The following is a 20,443-nucleotide window of genomic DNA, read 5'->3' on the forward strand; positions in this document are numbered from 1 at the left end:
AAAGAAGTGTGTTTTTGACGGAGCGGTCCCAGCGATAAAGGTTCGGTCCTGCTTTGGAAGCAGGCGGTGAGTGAAACTGCTTCAAATGTCTCTGCTGTTGACTATCGTCGCGTGACTAAACATCAGTTAACGACACGATCGCGTGCTTCGTCATTCAAATGCACTAACGGTTACTCCATTGTTGTTCTATGTACAACGTTACACTAGTCTGACGTGCAAAACCATTTTGCTTGCTACTGCTAAGGTTTAGTCGCATACAATAGTCCATAAACCGAATCATGTCCTCATAAACTGCGAGTAAACACACACAAATGTTGACAGGCCACTAAATACAATACATACTACAGAGACGGACGTCCTGCTGTTGCTGTCTCTCCTGTTCAATTTTTTTCAGCCTGATTCTAGATCACGTATTAGCTGAATCCGATCGATAGCCATGGGTTTCTCCACGCTTGAGGACATCACTGCTTTGGGTGTGCTCGTCATTCTTTAGCTCCGCCCACACGATACGCCTCCAGGCGCTCGGTTTTTTCCGGAAAGACTCGGTACAGCCTATATTTATTTTATAAATATAATCAAGCTAAAGACTTTTCCGAGATATGAAGGATGCAATACTACTCTATAGGTACTCAAGATTGACATGAGATTGACTGAAACTGAGTTTTTCACCCCCCCTTTAACTACTTGAGCCATTTGAGCAACAGTAGCTTGTCTGTTTGATCAGACCACACAGACCAGTCTTTGCTTCCCATGTACATCAATGAGTCCATGACACTGTCACCGGTTCAGCACTTTTCCTGCCTTGGACCACTTTTGATGAATACTGTCTACTGCAGATCGGGAACAGCCCACAAGGGCGGCAACTTTGGAGATACTCTGAACCAGTCATCTAGCCATGACAATTTGGCCCTTTGTCAAACTTGCTCAAATCCATATGCCTGCCCATTTTTCCTGCTTCTAACACATCAACTTTGAGATCAAAATTGTAATGCTTGTCCACTGAAGGCGAGTTGCAGAATGCAAGTGCAGTTTATTTAAATGCAAACTTGAATTGACTTGACCTTGGACCAAACACCAACAATGGGTTAAAACATCAACAGTAGACCAAGACACCTGGCAAACATGAGGGCTTAGGGCTGTGACCGCTAACGCATTAACGCATGGGATTAATTTATATTCCATAACACGTTAAAATAATTTTACGCAATTAATGCAAACGTGAAGTTGCGTCATTAAAGTAATTTTCATCATGCAGTTAGATTATGTTAGAAGTTGGGAGTTTATCACAATTACACTGAACATCTAAAAGCACAAGTAGCCCTGTTAGGAGGAAATTTCCATTCTAACCCTTTAACCCAATTTTAAGCCATTAAACTTTGTGAAAGTTATCAGTGATCCAGTAATCAAAATCATTTAAATGGTCTAAAAATGGCACTAATGTAAAGAAGGCCAGGCTGGCAAGCAAAGCAAGGTTTTGCTTAGATATTTACTTAAAATGTCTCCCTAATTTTAGTTGAAAATCCAGTTTTACTTAATTAACAGGTTCAAATGAAAGTAAAATCTAAAATTTTTTGTAAATGTTTTCTCAGAATTTTCTCAGAATTATATATAAAAATCAGTCAATTACAAAATCAGTTCCAAACTTGTCAAACAAAACATTCCCTTGCTTTCCATGTCCTCCTTCACAGTTCATTATGGACACAAACCCAAGACTAACCAAGAGACATCCCGTAAGAATAATAAATTAGATGTATTAAGGTTTTATGAGAAAATGGGCAAATGGCATGTTCTCCTGCCTCGTTCCATCTGCATGTGACCGAGAACTTTATTGAATAATGAATCTCTCACATTCTATGACCTTCCATCTGAAGCCAGGGGGAAATGACACATCAAAAAACGCATCATGAAGTAAAGACTAAAAACAGAAATGACTGTTAACGACATGCTAAAAGGCTTCCAACCACTTAAAGCTCAATTACATATTCCTTAAAGCATTGAGGGTGAAACAGACTGGTGACACTTTGAAAAAAATGAGACATATGACTTCCTACAAGTTCCTACGTTTTACAAGTTTGTGTGCCTATAAAATCTTAGTAAAAGTGGTAAACAGATTTGGCTTGCTGTCTGCTATAGAGGGGCTCAGAGAGGATATTCTACCCGAGCTCCGATTTCCCCCCTATAACAGGCAAAATTGTACAAAAAGGAGGAGAAGGGGAGGAGCAGGGATGCTGCAAGAACTAACAACAGGAAGAGGTAAGCTGCTGGTTTTATACCTTGCTATTAATTGAATGACTAGATGGGTTTACTCCTCTCGAAATTACGTTTACTAACTTCAGTACTACTGTAGCATCGCAAACTTAAAGCTACTCTTTAGAAAATAGACTCAGATAAAGAAAAGTTTCTTACTGTGGGCAATACTTTTGTTTTATTTATTTATTTATACTGGCAAAGCAAAGGACAGCTTAATTAGGATGACAGCATTCAACTTTTTACACTAAATAAATTTCCTTTTTTTTTACTGAATATTACCATAGCAGAGAGAGCTGAGTGCCAGTAGAAATGACCTTAATCAGTTTGTGATGCAGATACTCACAACCAAATACAGAAACGCACTGCAGATATTCACAATGTGACCAAATACAGAAACGCACTGCAGATACTCACAATGTGACCAAATACAGAAACACACTCAAGAGACTCACGACGTGACCAAATACAGAAACGCACTGCAGATACTCACAATGTGACCAAATACAGAAACGCACTGCAGATACTCACGATGTGACCAAATACAGAAACGCACTGCAGATACTCACAATGTGACCAAATACAGAAACACACTCAAGAGACTCACAACGTTACCAAATACAGAAACGCACTGCAGATACTCACAATGTGACCAAATACAGAAACGCGCTGCAGATACTCACAATGCAACCAAATACAGAAAACACGCTACAGATACTCACAATGCACGCAAATACAGAAACGCGCTGCAGATACTCACAATGCAACCAAATACAGAAAGAATCTGCAGATACTCACAATGCAACCAAATACAGAAACAATCTGCAGATACTGACAATGCAACCAAATACAGAAACACGCTACAGATACTCACAATGCAACCAAATACAAAAACACGTTACAGATACTCACAATGCACCCAAATACAAAAACACGCTACAGAAACTTACAACGTGACCAAATACAGAAACGCACTCCAGATACTCACAATGTGACCAAATACACAAACACACTAACAATACTCATGTGACCAAATACAGAAACCCGCTGCAGATCCTTACAATGCAACCAAATACAGAAACACGCTACAGATACTCACAACGTGACCAATTACAGAAACACGCTACATATACTTACAACGTGGCCAAATACAGAAACACGCTAGAGATACTTACAACGTGACCAAATACAGAAACGCGCTAGAGACACTAACAACACAACCAAATACAGAAACATGCTACTGATACTTAGAACGTGACCAAAATACAGAAACACTCTGCAGATACTCAAAATGCAACCAAATACAGAAACAATTTGCAGATACTCACAATGCAACTAAATACAGAAATGTGCTGCAGATACTCACAATGCATCCAAATACAGAAACATGCTGTAGATACTCACAATGCAACCAAATACAGAAACGTGCTGCAGATACTCACAACACAACCAAATACCGACTCACGCTACTGATACTCAAAATGTGACCAAATACAGAAACACGCTACAGATACTCACAATGTGACCAAATGCAGAAACACTCTACAGATACTCACAACGCAAGAAAATACAGAAACAGGCTACAGATACTCACAACACAATCAAATATAGAAACACGCTGCAGATACTCACAACGCAACCAAATACAGAAACACGCTACAGATACTCACAACGCAAGAAAATACAGAAACAGGCTACAGATACTCACAACACAATCAAATATAGAAACACGCTGCAGATACTGATAACGCAACCAAATACAGAAACATACTGCAGATACTCACAACACAACCAAATACAGAAACACGCTGCAGATACTCACAACGCAACCAAATACAGAAACACGCTACAGATACTCACAACGTGACCAAATACAGAAACACACTACAGATACTCACAACGCAACCAAATACAAAAACAGGCTACAGATACTCACAACGTGACCAAATACAGAAACACGCTGCAGATACTCACAACGCAACCAAATACAGAAACACGCTGCAGGTACTCACAACGCAACCAAATACAGAAACACGCTACAGATACTCACAACGTGACCAAAATACAGAAGCACGCTACAGATACTCAAAATACTACAATACTACACAAGTCTACACAATGCAAGTCTACTCATCAGTGGTGTTGTCGATGACCTGAAAGCTGAGATTTTTTTTTAAATCCTGATTGTATGTATGGTGTGAGTATTTGCAGCCCATTTCTGTATTTGGTTGCATTGTGATTATTTGAAATATTGAACAGCACTTACTGAAATAGAAATCATTTCACAAGACAAGTGAACCACTTGAACAAACTGAATCAGTTTAAAATAAATCAGGCTTTCCAATGCTACATAGAAAAAAGTGGACAGTTTGGAAGTAAGTTGCAGTATTTTGGAATTATACCACAATACGGCATATTTTTGGAAACGCTAAAGACTACTAAAGAATATAGTTAAGGCTATTGTAGTTAGTTATACCACACTGCTCCAAAAAAAGCTTGCAACGTTTGTGAATACAAAGCCTGTCTTCATTCAGATGTTCTGGATTTTTCTTTCTCTTGTTAAAGAGGGAAACAGATGATGGCTTTGACTTGAGAAGTGGTTGGAAACAGGAAGGAGAAGGCAGAAGAACCAGAGAAGAAAGCAGAGGTAAATTGCAGCTCTGGGGCACCTGTATGCTTTAGAGTACAAAAGGCAAAGGGTGAGACACAGGCTCACAAAAACCAAGAAAACAAATGAATGAAGGTGAAAGAAAGGAAATGCCAGAGAGGGTTACATAAGCCTGCAGTGAACTCCCTATCAATTTAAAGTTTTCTGCATCATGTCCCTACGGCACCTCAAAACATGAAAGATTGCCTTTGTTCGTTATTTCTCTCTCTCTCTCTCGTTCTTTCTCTCTAGTTGTTTGTCGATCTTCTTTGCTCCGATTTTCTTTCCCATCAGTCTATTTAATTCCTTTTACTCTTTATTTGTACAGAGATACCTGAAAAAATTATACTCTGATTACAGGAAAAATAAGTAAGGTTTTCATGTAACTTTATACACATGGCAAAATGACATTATTATATGCAATTACATTATGCAATTACATGAAAAGTGTTAATTGTGAATTTACTTCCTCTCATTTTAGTTTTTAAGTTATTATTTTTTCCTTAATAGACCCTAATGTTGCTAGATCTTATTCAGATAGATAAAACGGCATCGCTACTGTTGTCTAATCAATACTAAAACTGTGCCAGACTTCGTAACACCTGTTGTCCTGACGCAATTAAGGGTACATAACACACACAGATTCTGCCAATCTCATGTTAATCTTCAGTACCTATAGAGTAGTAGTGCATACTGCATATCCCAAAGAGTCTTTAGTTTTATCATATTTATATGCTTTACAAATTCTTTCAGAAATTCCAAACCCATGGAGGCGTGCAGCGGGCAGAACTAAAGAGTCACAAGCACACACGCACCTATGACACACACAATAAATAATGGCAGTAGACTATCCCTGGATAACTTTCAATTCACTATGCGGCCCCACTAGGTGGCCTTAAGTACAATGTACTTACTGTGTTCAAATTGTATTGCAAAACACTTTTGCTGATATTGAGGTGAGATACGGGTAGAGTTAGGGACAGGTGTGGTGGTGTGGGTAAGTTTAAGGGTAGGTTTAGGTGTAAGGGAAGTGCCAACTGTGTAATTACAAATGTAACTACAGAAATTAATTACAGACGTAATTACATGCAGGTATTTTTTTATGTAAGTACAATGTAAAAACATGTATGTACACAATAAGTGCATTGTATTAAATTATTAATAACAATGTTAGTACATAGTAGTTAAGGACACCTAATATAAAGTGGGTCCCACTATGCATATTCATGTTGTTTACATTATATGCATTTACACACTGATTGCCAACAAATACTGACATTTGATGCAGTTTCAGTCATGCGGTCTGCCTGCGGTTTCGACTTATGACCAGTGTTGGGGAGCTACTCTGAAACTGTAGCTTTGTAAGTTAAAGTAGTTAAGTTACATTCAAGCTACCATTTTGAAAAAGTAGTTAGCTACACTACAAGCTACAATCAAAAAGTAGCTAGCTACATTGAAACTACTTTCTTTCTTTTTTTTACAATGACAAATAACTTTGAATAATTAATAAATAATTTATACTATTGATGTTTTCAAGCAATATAATGCAATGTAATTGATTTCAAAGAGTATAGTGTGAATTCAGGTTGAATTGGGACACTTTTTCCCCCAGTCATTTCAAAGGCAAAAACTGTCAGAATCATTTAAATAATTGATACAATAAACACACTAATCTAATATAGCCTATATCTCAAACTGACTGTCAAAGTGCAACATGGCTAAAAATTTAACATCAGTGCAAGAATAAAATCTATGCAACTTAAATTAAATATTCAGGAGTCAGGATTAGGTTTACCACCATCAAACAAACCAAATGTGGGACGATACTAAGTTTGTGTGGGACAATGTGAGAAATGTGACCAACACTAAAACATAACCTGAAACTGTTATATAATGTCTAAGTTAATAAAAACATTTGTATTTTGCCTTTCAGCTGATAAAAATATTTTTTTTCTTTAGTCCCTACCAGGAAATACCATCACAATTTAACATAATATGTCTTTATTAAACATGTATTTAAATTCAACTTCACTGAGCCCAAAGGCAGCAGGCATCATGTAGATAAACTATTTTTGAAAGAGTTCTGACCAAGTCCAACTAAAACCCAACAAAATAAATAATGAACAAATAAAATATAAATCAACATGAAATTAGTTTATTGACAGTTTTATATATACATTTATATTATATCAACAATATAACCAATTTACCGAATTATCCAGTAGTTTTCAGAACAGATGTATTGATTAATATGATCATTAAAAACGAACAGACTGATGGAAATGTGGGACATTTTCTCAATATTGCGACGTGCGGGACAAGGGGTGAAAATGCTGTAGCCTACCGTACGCAAAGCGGGTCACTCCAGTAAGGATTAGTCTAAAATGCAGGTTAAACTCACAGCACATGCAGTGATGGAGCGCAGCATAATGAACAGAACCGATGTGAATATTTTGAATGGTTACGTTTAAAAGTGTACATTTCATGCTTTATATAGCCTACACATGATATATCTCATGTCTATGAGGCAAGTAGCCTGCTGAGTTTTGGTTTATTTACAATGTTGTTTTACCGCTGACGCTGAGCAGCACATGAATGAAGCGCGACTGCATAGGATTATTGAGTGTCCCTCACACCGCTCATCACCGCTCCTTACAGGCTCGTTCTCATTGGTCGTCAGATTCAGAACCCAAAAAGGGAATGTAGCTTTTGGTCGCGCTACTCCGCTACTTGTTGTATAATGTTGTTAGCTACTGGAAAAGCTACACTGTTTTAAAAGTAACTGAGCTACTGACAAGCTACTGAAAAATGTAGTTAAGCTATTAGCGTCGCTACTTATAACTCACTACTGCCCAACACTGCTCATGACCAGGAACAAACACACACACACACACTTGCACAATTCCGTTGCTGCTCTAAAAAAAGAAACTGCATCCACTGTTTCCTTAACGCTGGGTTATTTGGGAAGCTGAACAAGGTTATCTTTCCCTCACAACCAAAAGCACACAATTCTTTAGTGACATTGTTGAATGGTCTAAAAACAAATTAAGAGCGCTGCCAACGGCTTCGGTAACCGGAACGAAACTCGTAGATGGTCAAGCTCTTGCTCTCGCTCTGGTTGATGTGCGCACACACTCATCAGGTAGAAGTAGAATTAGGAGTGTATTTGGCACAGAAATACAGCTACAGCGTACATCCAGCTAATTTCTTTACATTTGTGCCATGTGTAGCATGAGAATCTAACTCTTTAACAGTTTAAATAAGTCAAAATGCATGAAAGTGTATGCCCCATGGCACTAAACGTTTTGCATTGCTTTTTTTAGCATCCCATTGACTTTTAGCAAATAAAAAGATGCTCTGAATAAAATTATTATATAATAAATATAATAACTTGTTTTAAATTATAATAATATTTCACAATATTTCTGTTTTAATGCGTTTTTAATAGAACAAATGCATCCTTGATGAGCACAAGAGACAAATACATTAAAACAGCTTACCAACCCCAAACTTTTGAATTGAATAATTTATTTCCTATTGATAGTTTGAATGTTATTTCTATTGCAGGATGTACAGATCTTTATGACTCAGTCTTCATGATGATGAATTAACTTCCTGCGTGGAACGGTTGAATTTTTACCAAAGGACTTTCTCTGAAATTCCAGTCCTCTGGAAGTAATTGCAAGTGCTCTTCTGTTTCTGATGACGACTGGTCTTTTTCTACTGTTCTCTGTGGCTTTCCTTCATTAGAACAGGAATCTAAACAGAGGGAGTGCTGAGCTCGGCTCAAGCATGCCTCTTACTTTGATTAGCAAGGGTGAAGCGTGCTCTCCAAAGATTACGTTGATGTCTACCATGAGAGTGTCAGCATTGAGTTCACAGACTTTAATTTGCTTTGTAAAGTTTCCCAATGTTTCAGTCTTCAGTGCATCTTTTGGTCTTCTGTCTCTTTTCTCTTCCATTGGGTGTCTTGCCTTTACACTTCATGGTTCAAAGGAGAGGTGAACATCAGAGCCATCATGCTTCCTGCTCACCAGTCGGGGCGCCAGACAGCACCTCCTGTGGCATGCTGGGAAAGCTGCTCAAGGTTGGGTAGCTGCCCACCAGCCCTTGAGACCCATTTTCTTTTATTAATGAATCTTTCTGTCAAGTTACTTACAAATGCACAGACTATATTTCAACCCAAATTAGCTTTTAAGGATCTTTAACATCCTTACCAGGAGAGACTATTCAAGAGCATTTATGCTTCCCAAGACAGTGTTTGGATAACTCAAAAAAGACTGACAGTTGTCCATAGATCTATATTTATTGAGACAGCTCATAAGTCTGTGATCTGCAAGTCGAAATTTTCCACCCTTGTCATCCAGAACTCCACAACACTCCACCCCATGTGTGGAGGAGCCTTTCAGTCTGAAACCATCTGTTCGGACCACTGGTCCACACTCTGAAACAATCTGTTCAGGCTGATGGACACAGATATTAACATAGAATTGGATCCAAAACAATGTTGGCTTCTTTGTTTAATTTTTTCAAAACCATGTTTAACACTAATGCATTACCCAAAAAAAAAAAAACAGGAATGCATGACACAACATACCTAAAGGAAATCTAGAGCAGTGCTTTTTAAACCTGTCCTGGGGACCCCCACCACTGCACATTTTGGATGTCTGAGATTGACGTATTATTTGAAGATGAGAGGGTCTGTGGCTCTTGCATTGGAAAATGCGCAACAGCTAACTTGGACCATGTGAGGTACCTCAGCCTATCATACAGTGGTGGCTAAAATGATTAGAACACTTGACAGATCTGAAAATATAGATTTATTTATTTTATTTTTTGCCTCCAAAACATGATTTTATTTCATAATGTTCATGAAACATGCAGACGGTTGCTCTGACCATCAAAATATAGGACAAAGTGAGTCATACTATTTTTATCTGCTTTAAACTGTAATATTTTGTATGTCCACCTTTTGCAGCAATCAGAGCAGCACATCTCTCTGGCATAGTGTCAATATATTTCCTCTGAGAACTTCAACACTAATGTTATCTCCTGCCTTCTGCAACTGAAGCCAAAGGCTTTCTTTTAAATGCACAATAAATCTGTCCAGTTTATTTTCCAACTCACCCCAAATGTGCTCGGGTTGTTTTGGATCATTGTCCTCTTGGAAAATAAATCCAAGCCCGATAAGATGACTCCCAGATGCCAAATGTTCTAATAATTTTGGCCACCGCTGGGTATTGCTAGTGACATCAGTGGCACATGTTCAGAGTTTTATGACAGTCAGTTACAGTTTACATTACACACAGTTCCTTGTGGATTAGCACGTTTGTCTTGTGAATAATGCTCTATATTTTATTGTTATATCGCTAGTAAACATTTATTCTTTTTATAATTGTTTTAGTTTACCTTTGTTCTTATCTTTGGTTATTGTTATTTTATATGTTCATTTGAGTTAAATATGATGAGTGAAAACTGGGTTTGATGGAAATAGTAAGTTTGACAATAAGGTTTGAGTATGTGTAAATCTGTGTGGGTATGATGAGTGAGATTGGGTTTAACAAGAAGGTTCCTGAGTAAAAATCAGGGAATAGTGATTAAAATGTATGTTATGAACGTGTTTGAGAAAGGAATGAAGGAGAGGTGTTCTATTAAAGATTGTACATGTATGTAGGCTGTAAACTGAAAAATGTATATATATATATATATATATATATATATATATATATATATATATATATATATATATATATATATATATATATATATATATATATATATATATATATATATATATATCAGACCATTATTGTGGATCTGACCATTTTATTTTATTTTATTTTATCTTATTTTATTATTATTAATATTATTATTATTATTATTATTATTATTATTATTATTATTATTATTATTATTATTTTCTTATTATTATTATCTTTACAAATGTTTTAACTATGCTTGTTTTTAATTTTTTAATTCGTCCATATGGTATTCTTTTTTTTTCTCATGCATTTGTTACCACTGTTGTAATTAATTTCTATGTAAAGCACTTTGAATTGCCATTGGGTATGAGATGTGCTATACAAATAAACTTGCCTTGCCTTGCCTTGCCTTGCCTAGATTTGAATCTGTTCATAAAATAAAAATAAAATAAAAACTTAATTTATATACTTAGCAGTAACAAATTGAATTGTTGAAATCTGGAACCCATAAGAATACATTTACTTATTAAAATCTTTATATTTTGTTTTAATCAATTATTAAAAAGTGTTATATCATTATTAGACATACGCAGTCATGCCTAATCTTATCATACATAGTCAGTGGTCATTTATTTTTACAAATTAAACCTGGAAGCCATAGAAAGAACGCAACATTATTTACTTTTTCTTTAAACAACAATATAATACAATATTTATAATTATTCATTTTCTCTTTTGTCATTAAATGTATTAAGTCAGCATCACATAGTGCATGGCATAGTCATTTAGGTCTTATTATAATTGGTAAAATCTTAAAGCCAAATAAAGAAGGCATCAATATTGTTTATTTTCTTTAGACAATATACAATATCACTTAATTTTGCACGTCTATTATTAAATACTACTACACATTTGCTGGTGATAATGCCGTAAAAATGAGTCCTACCTGTTTGCCGTATAAAAACAACAATTTAATCAAGGTAACATCTACATATAGTTCCCAAAGAAAGTATTGTTCAGGTGTAAAACATGTTGAAGATTAGCAAATTAAATAAGCTATTTCCTTACAAAAGCTGTTTTTTTCAGCATAGTAGTACCTCTCTTCCATTGATATTAGTTAAAGGTTGCAGGCTTGCCTTCCAGTGGCTCCCCCATACCCTTAAATAGGCAACTATTTGAGGGGACAGCCATTTGTAGTGGTGTCCAAAACCATAGTACAACCAATGTACACTCAATGGCTAGAGAATACCCATAATGCACTGTGATGGTCGCACTGAATGAATTTCCATGCCTCGCCAGAAGATGGCGCCCACAACTGAATCAGCCATCCATTCATTTTCCAGACCTTAAATCTTAAATCTTTTCATCAAACTAATGTGGTGTTAGGGAAACAGAAAAATCTTTAGAACAGCTGAGTAAAGGCTGCTACAAAGCAGCTCTCTGTCTGCACAAAATTCTGTGTAAAGGCATAGTGCTGCATAAAAGTCTGGAGGTCCTGGAGTCCTGGAGGATTAAGCTCTTCCAACTGGCTGGGAAGCCTGGGGGTGCCAGTGCTACAGGGGACCACGGCAGCATCAGCAGCTCAGGAGACCACAGAGACTCCAGAAGCTCAGGAGACCATGGAGGTGCCAGAAGCTCAGGGAGCCATGGTGGCTCAGATAGTTCAGGGAGCAAAGGTGGCACAGACCCTTCAGGGCCAGCCTCTGTGGTCTCGGTCACGGGCTGGAGCCCTCTCTGGACTATGGCCATGGGCTGGAGCCCTCTTTGGACTCTGGTCATTGGCTGTAGTCATCCCTGGACTCTGGTCACAGCCCAGAGCCCTCCCTGGACTCTGGTAACGGGCTAGATCCCTCTCTGGACTCTGGTCATAGGCTGGAGTCCTCCCTGGACTCTGGTAACGGCCTGGAGCCCTCTCTGGACTCTGTGGATGGTAGAGACAGGAGAAGGAGTCCTCTCTAGACTCTCATCACAGGCTGGAGCCCTCCCTGGACTCCAGTCACAGGCTGGAGCCCTCTCTAGTCTCTGGTCACGGGCTAGAGCCCTCTCTGGACTCGGGTTATTGGCTGAAGCCCTCCCTGGACTCTGGTCATTGGCTGGAGCCCTCTCTGGACTCTGGTCACAGACTGGAGCCCTCTCTGGACTCTGGTTACAGGCTCTAGCCCTCTCTAGACTCTCGTCACAGGCTGTAGCCCTCTCTGGGCTCTGGTCATGGGCTGGAGCCCTGTCTGGACTCTGGTCACAGGCTGGAGCCCTGTCTGGACTCTGGTCATGGGCTGGAGCCCTCCCTGGACTCTGGTCACAGGCTGGGGCCCTCCTTGGACTCTGGTCTCGGGCTGGAGCCCTCCCTGGACTCTGGTCACAGGCTGGAGCCCTCTCTGGACTCTGGTTACAGGCTCTAGCCCTCTATAGACTCTCGTCACAGGCTGTAGCCCTCTCTGGGCTCTGGTCATGGGCTGGAGCCCTCCCTGGACTCTGGTCACAGGCTGGGGCCCTCCTTGGACTCTGGTCTCGGGCTGGAGCCCTCCCTGGACTCTGGTCACAGGCTGGAGCCCTCTCTGGACTCTGGTTACAGGCTCTAGCCCTCTATAGACTCTCGTCACAGGCTGTAGCCCTCTCTGGGCTCTGGTCATGGGCTGGAGCCCTCTCTGGACTCTGGTCACAGGCTGGGACCCTCCTTGGACTCTGGTCTCGGGCTGGAGCCCTCCCTGGACTCTGGTCACAGGCTGGAGCCCTCTCTGGACTCTGGTTACAGGCTCTAGCCCTCTATAGACTCTCGTCACAGGCTGTAGCCCTCTCTGGGCTCTGGTCATGGGCTGAAGCCCTCCCTGCACTCTGGTCACAGGCTGGGGCCCTCCTTGGACTCTGGTCTCGGGCTGGAGCCCTCCCTGGACTCTGGTCACAGGCTGGAGCCCTCTCTGGACTCTGGTTACAGGCTCTAGCCCTCTATAGACTCTCGTCACAGGCTGTAGCCCTCTCTGGGCTCTGGTCATGGGCTGGAGCCCTCTCTGGACTCTGGTCACAGGCTGGAGCCCTCCCTGGTCTCTGGCCATGAACTAGAGCCCTCCTTGGCAATAGATATCATGATGAGTAAACTTTTCATAGGAAATGCATATAGATTATTTTGACCCCTTTAGCTAATACTTAATACAAAAAATTTATATATTTTTTTTCCTGAACCTATGACGCCTATATGAGTAACATTGATGCTTACATATTTATGTATTTATTTTAATGAGAAATATTCCATAAATCACATCAGATCACTTCTGGTCAATCATTCAGTTAGGCTTTCTCTCTCTTTGTTTTTCCTCTCTCTGACCTACCACCCATTCAACCACACCCCTCACTCTATTTCTCAGAACAAGGTCATGTATAATTTACAACTCCAATAACCACCAAAAATCATTGCATATTCATTAAGTCTTTCATGTTGGATGTTGAATTTGAAAGTGCATAGAGTCAAAGCCCTCACTGAACTCAGATTTATATTTCTGTCATAAAATATGAAGTGATCTTTTGTGTTTTCTTTTATTTCTTTCTCTTTTTTTGTGCCATCCTATTTGATATTCCATTATTATCCTTTGTGAGGGTGATATTGAAAGCTTGCGACAAGGAGAAGAGGCGTGCCATTGTATTTGATAAGCACAAAGATCTGGAAAGTAATAATGAAAGGATTATGAAAAAATATTTCCTCAAAGATGAATGCAAGGTTACTTTTCTAATGCTGTCTGGTCACATCAAGCACTGCAAATGAGCACCTATGAAGACAGTGACCAGTCTGTGTATACCCCAAAAAACAAAAAAACTAATTTAATCTTAAAAATCAAACTTCCAGCAAAAGAGGTAAAAGTAAAAGAAGGATATTAAGAAGAAAAAAATGTATTTCTATCATGGCAACATGAGTTTAGCATGGTGATGTATATGACAATGTTTTATTATTGCTGCTGCTGCTGATATTGCTGCAAACTATTACAGCTTAGACTGACCAATTATTTAAATGTTGAGCAGCAAGCTCATTGGCCCCAAATGCAACAGGTACCAATCAGCTTATGTAGTTAATGGTGTAATTGTCAGCAGGTTAAGGACCCATTAGTCTGCACCATCTAGAGTTTCATGACAGAACTTCATGACAAAGAATCTGGAATTACCCCCTAAACCCTCAATCATATTACCTACCTTAGCCCACTAATAAAGTTTACTTGAAGGAGTGAATGAAAATGAGTGAGTGAATTCAGACAGTCGTTGAGTGTACATCGGCTGTACACTCGTTATTGCGGTGCAATAGGGGATTGAATGAGTGCACTCAATAGTGTCCACTATGGTTTAGGACACCACTACAAATGGCTGCCCCCTTAAATAATGCCCTATTTGAGAGTATAAAGGGAGAATTCATATTCAGCCTTGCTATTTAAAGCCACATTTCCACCGCAGCAACTTTCTCCAGGAACTAGGGATTTGACTTGGTGCATTTCGACTGCAGGGATCAGGGTCTAAAGAAAAAAAAAATTCCCCCTCAAAAAGTCCCTGCTCACGGGATAATAGGGGGTGGGACTTGGGCACTAAATATGCTGATTGGAGCATGCAGTAAGAGTTGATTAATTGAAATCAGCAAATGCAGTTTAGAAAAAACTACCAATGGACCAACCAGGCTTTATTAAAGGTGCTGTATGTAAGCATGACAGCTAATGAAAAAACTGAAATGGGTACTGTAGTCCAAATTCTAAATATAGTTTTCCCTGCCCCCTCCTCCTCAGACTTCACGCTCACGTGAGTTGCCAGTTTGAGTACATGCAGCAGGAACGAGCACAATTGACAATGTAAGGTGATGAGACTTATACACTATAAATTGAGGAGTTGATTTATCAGCGTTTTAATGTGTTTTTTGATGGATGCCAGTGTAACCCCTTCTGTTCGAACCGGGACTCGAACCCAGGTCTGCCGGCATGAGAGTCGGATGCTCTAACAAGGAGGCTAAAGGCTGCAAGTCGCTAGAGCGTCTCTTGAGGTCAGAGGAGTGAGATTTTACTAGCACAGCAACTACTACTAGCTGGCCTCTGTTACACTCACCCCCCTAAACCTCACTCCCATCCGGGTCACGGCACCAATGTAACCCCTCTTGTTCGGACCGGGACTCGAACCCGGGTCCGCCGGCATGAGCGTCGGATGCTCTAGCAAGGAGGCTAAAGGCTGCAACCTCTAGCGTCAGTCAGTCTCTTGAGGTCAGAGGAGTGAGGTTTTACTCGCACAGCAACTACTACTAGCTGGCCTCTGTTACACCAGGGCTTTTTAGGTCGGGTAGAATCTGCAATATCTGACCCAGTTATTTTGCTGGATTCCATGACAGCTACCAACCGGCAACCTGTGGTGTCGAAATACTATTGATTCCCTCGATAAGACAGTATTGCTGCCCCCTACTGCCATAAAAATGTAATGCACAGCCTGCCAACCTGTCGGAACTGTTGTATAGTGTTTGTGTGTGTGTGTGTGTGTGTGTGTGTGTGTGTGTGTGTGTGTGTGTGTGTGTGTGTGTGTGTGTGTGTGTGTGTGTGTGTGTGTGTGTGTGTGTGTGTGTGTGTGTGTATATAAAATTAATATAAACCAAATACCACTCTATTGAAATACTATTGACAAAAATTGTCAAAAAGATCAAAAATAATATAAAAGGATATAATTATTATTATGAAAATACTCAAAATGAACTCAATCATCAATGGTTCATTGAAAGTAGTTGAAATCCTGGACAATTTAATGAGGTATCTGACCATTTTTAAATCACAAAAAAGAAATTGTGGGAAATTGTGGTATATGACATATTTTTTGTGATAATTTTATATTTTCATGTAATTTAATTATTTAAACCTAATATAAACAGTGTGTACCAGTTCTGATAAGTGAAGTAAATCAGAGTTTTTGTCCAAACTGGAATGATATTCTATTTCTACACATTGCACTGTGTAGCCCGCTCAAGTTGTCACTAGACAAAGATTCCACTCTTCTTAATGTAACTGTAGAGTAAACATGATTTGCAGTGACTGTCAAGTCGTGCAACAGTGTCACATTCAATAAGAGGCAGACAAATCTTTTCACTGAAAACATATCCCATCATGCTAAGTAAAAACTCTGACTGTGCATTATAACGTAGGTATACAGAAGAAAGAGGATGAGACATTAGCCACGTTTACATGCACACTTTTTTTGTCATTCCAATTAAAAACACAGCGATTTAAAGAATTGGGGGACTGTTTACATGAGATGTTATCTAATCCGATGCAGTGTTTACATAACCCGGTGTTTTCAATGGGAATGACATGCGCACATTAGCGTATGTCCTTTTTGCCGCCTTTTATTCTGTCAACATGGAGTAAAATTATTTCTTTTGTGTGCTACTTTTATGTAAAATGTTGCTCTTAATCAAGCAACAGCGTAAATTTGTAGGCATAGTTTCAAAATGTATATATTTATTGCATTGTTTCAGATTTACTCAGTTTGATTTTGTCACAGCCATTTCGCATTCTGATCACCCCTGACCTGATGATGTAGATGCAAAGTAATCAGTTTCAACGTGTTTACATGGCAGAATTTTTACTTTGTTTGGTTTATAGAAAGACTTATCCCACCCCTCTCAAACCAAATACAATTTCATTAGGTTTGGGTATTTTTATTCCAACTGAGGTGTTTATATGGAGCATTTTCATTCGGATTGTACTTTTAAACCGATTGTAGGAGAGGTCTTCGACTCACTGTCCTGCAAAGTTTATGTCCAACCTGCTTCAGCAAACCTACCAGTGTATTTTCAACAAGTGATCCTGAAGAGCTTGATTAGCTTCAACTGTCTTTAATTAGGGTTGGAGCTAAACTCTGCAGGACAGTGGATCCTCAGAAGCAGGGTTGAAGACCTCTGGATTACAGTGCTCCATGTAAAATGCACATATTGTAGATGAGAATTAAACAAGTTACCTTGAGATTTTCCCTCTCTCTCTCTATGCGCTGGAACTCCTGGCGCTCCTTGTCTAAAGCCACCTCTTTTACGGTGATACTGTCTTTCAGCTGTTCAAAGTCGTTGTTCATGTTCTTCACCTTGCGTTTCATCTCAGCATTCATTTCCTAGAAGTGAACGAAAGGAGGCATGGGGGGGGGAGGCAGAGCAATAATGGCTCATCAAAAAAAAGTTGACAACAAAGGACAGTCATTGATAGACATGAAAAATATATCTTTGAGAAGTCTTACACTTACATTTTCTCACAGCAGTTGTCAAGGCTTCTCTCATTTGTCTAGTTCATTGATCAGTGCAAAGTAGGGCTGCACGATTAATCGAAATCGAACCGCAATCGCGATTTGGCTTGCGTGCGATTATGAAAGCTCAAAGGCTGAGATTTTCATTAAATAAATAAATACCCTGTGTGTTAACGAAGAGCGGCTCTGTGATGAACGCTGCTCCGTCTGAAAGACTGCGAGTTTGAGTCGCTTATAACGTGCGTGCGTTTGAAAAAGCAACACGAGTCAAACATCTTCACAAACTAGTGAAGCGTTCATAAACCTGTTCAACAAAAGACAAGGTTTAATAACATGTTTTACCTCACTTTATATCATCAGTCAAGTGTTTGTGAGCTGATGTGGCTTCTCATCAGAGTGAGGCAGACGATGCGTTATTTTATAGTACTTCTCTGAGGCAAATGTGGAGCTTTCCGCTCGAGGGCGCCCTCTGGCTTTCAGTATGAATTAAAAGCTTTTGGGTAATCAATAATAATAAAATAATACTTAATACATTTTAAAACTTATTAAACTTAAAAAAAATATATAAATTTATTGGACAATCCATGTTTTTCTTCAATGTACAGGAGTTTTTTCCCCCCACAGTGGATGCACGAGGTTCATATTTCATATTAAAGACAGACTTTAAGAAATTGATATCACAGATAAACAACACACACACACACACACACACATTATTATTTTATTTTTTTACAATAACTCCTTAGGCTTAGACCTTTCTAATGTGTTTTAGTCGTAGGCTTTCTGCATATTAATAGGTAACCCAGCATTTTTTTTTTTTTTTTGTAAAATACGTTTTCTGTAAAATAATAACAATAATTAGTATTAGTATTATATTGTTATATTTATTCTGACATACTCTTTTTTATTTGTAATTATGAAAATGTTATTGTAATGGTAATATTTCTTATTTTTAAAAATATTTTTAGCAGTAATAATAATCATAATAATTATTATTAGTCACGTTAATATAAAAACACAAAATGTTATATACACACACTTTTCATTTGTAAAAAATAATAATAACAATAGTCACATTTTAAATCGCAATCGCAATTTTACCCAGAATAATCGCAATTACATATTTTCCCCAAATCGTGCAGCCCAAGCTTTTAAATTATATTTCAAAGCAAAAAAATAAATAATATATATATATATATATATATATATATATATATATATATATATATATATATATATATATATATATATATATATATATATATATATATATATATATTAAAATAGAAAAGAGTTATTTTAAATTGTAATTATATTTTGCAGCATTTCTTTAATGAAAGCAGCCTTGGTGAGCAAAAGACACAAATACATACAAAATATCTTACCAACTCCAAAGTTTTGAACTGTATATTTCTTATACATAATTATTTAAACTTCTACTTAGACCAGAAACTTTAAATAACTTGTTCAATAAGATTCTTTTCAAACTGTTGCTCCACCATGACAGTTGGGCCTGAAAGTGAAAACTGACCCCACTATAGAGTTCCTTGTAGCAATGCTGAGAATGCAACTTGTGTTGCATTATAAATTGTATTCTGACAAATTTTGAAATGCTTCGATGCGTGAAAATGATTTTTGCACAGCTAGAAGCTTCTGCATTCATGTTCTTTTGTAGAATTTCAAGCCTAAGTCCGCACAGCAGGGAGGTTACCTACTATTTCCTACTCATGCATAAGGGGCGGATTCCTGGACAAAGATTAATGTTCAACTACACACAAGTTTCCATGGGGCGTATTTCTTAAAGAAGTGATCCCATGGATCTACTGGCCTCTATGCCTGCTCTCATGCTCCCTGAAGGTCTACATACACACAAATACACACTTACCTTGGCCTCAATCAGGTTCTTGCTGAAGAGGTCCCTCTCTGTCCTGGCGTCCTCATAGAGATTCTGTTGCTGCTTCAGTTTTGTTTCAGCTTCTGCAATTCTCTTCTTATGCTCAAATATCTGCATCTCCTTCATTTTTATTTCTTCCATATTCTCAAGAACCTATAAAGACAGAGACAGTAGAGTTATATCAGCAAGTCTCACTGTCTGTTGTCTACATACCTTCTAAGTATCCTATGTATCTAACTTAATTAATAATTATTTTTGCATGGCCAGGCTGTAAGGCCTACACACACATCAAGCTATGTGCATGTGTGAGTCAGGAATCCCACCACATGGCCCAACACCCCAGGCCATGTGCAACTCCCTCAACCTCGAGAAATCAATTGTAACTTCAACACCATCGGACTGAACTATCAAGATTTTTAGGCTAAATGTAAGTAACGTACGATATACAAATAGCTGTGTAGTTAGTAAAAACTGTAAACCCCTTTGTTCAGACAATAGAGATTGTAGTCAATGATAAAACTATTTCCATAGTTTCATTCCTTTGTTTCCGATCCAGTTTTTTATTCGCTCACTTCAAATCTTACCATGTATGTGTGATTTGCATGTATGCTTTTATATTAGTTTAGTCATGTTCATGATTGAATTATTACATTTTTTGAACAATACATATTTTGTTCTGACTCCCTACCTGCAAACAAATTGTTGCTTAACCCCATTGCC

General features: G+C 38.5%; 1 protein-coding gene across 1 annotated transcript in view; it reads right to left on the reverse strand.

Annotated features, from left to right (window-relative positions):
• Positions 1-20,443, reverse strand: part of cfap58 (cilia and flagella associated protein 58) — a 145,928-nt gene that overhangs the window by 88,396 nt on the left and 37,089 nt on the right. Inside the window, exons 10-11 of the mRNA XM_067442635.1 lie at positions 19,715-19,876; positions 17,554-17,700 (exon numbers count right to left, since the gene is read on the reverse strand). Coding sequence (XP_067298736.1) covers positions 17,554-17,700; positions 19,715-19,876 — 309 coding nt within the window. The remainder of the gene's footprint in view (positions 1-17,553; positions 17,701-19,714; positions 19,877-20,443) is intronic.

The sequence above is a fragment of the Pseudorasbora parva genome, chromosome 4, assembly GCF_024679245.1.
Source record: "Pseudorasbora parva isolate DD20220531a chromosome 4, ASM2467924v1, whole genome shotgun sequence".
NCBI classification, from domain to species: Eukaryota; Metazoa; Chordata; class Actinopteri; order Cypriniformes; family Gobionidae; genus Pseudorasbora; species Pseudorasbora parva.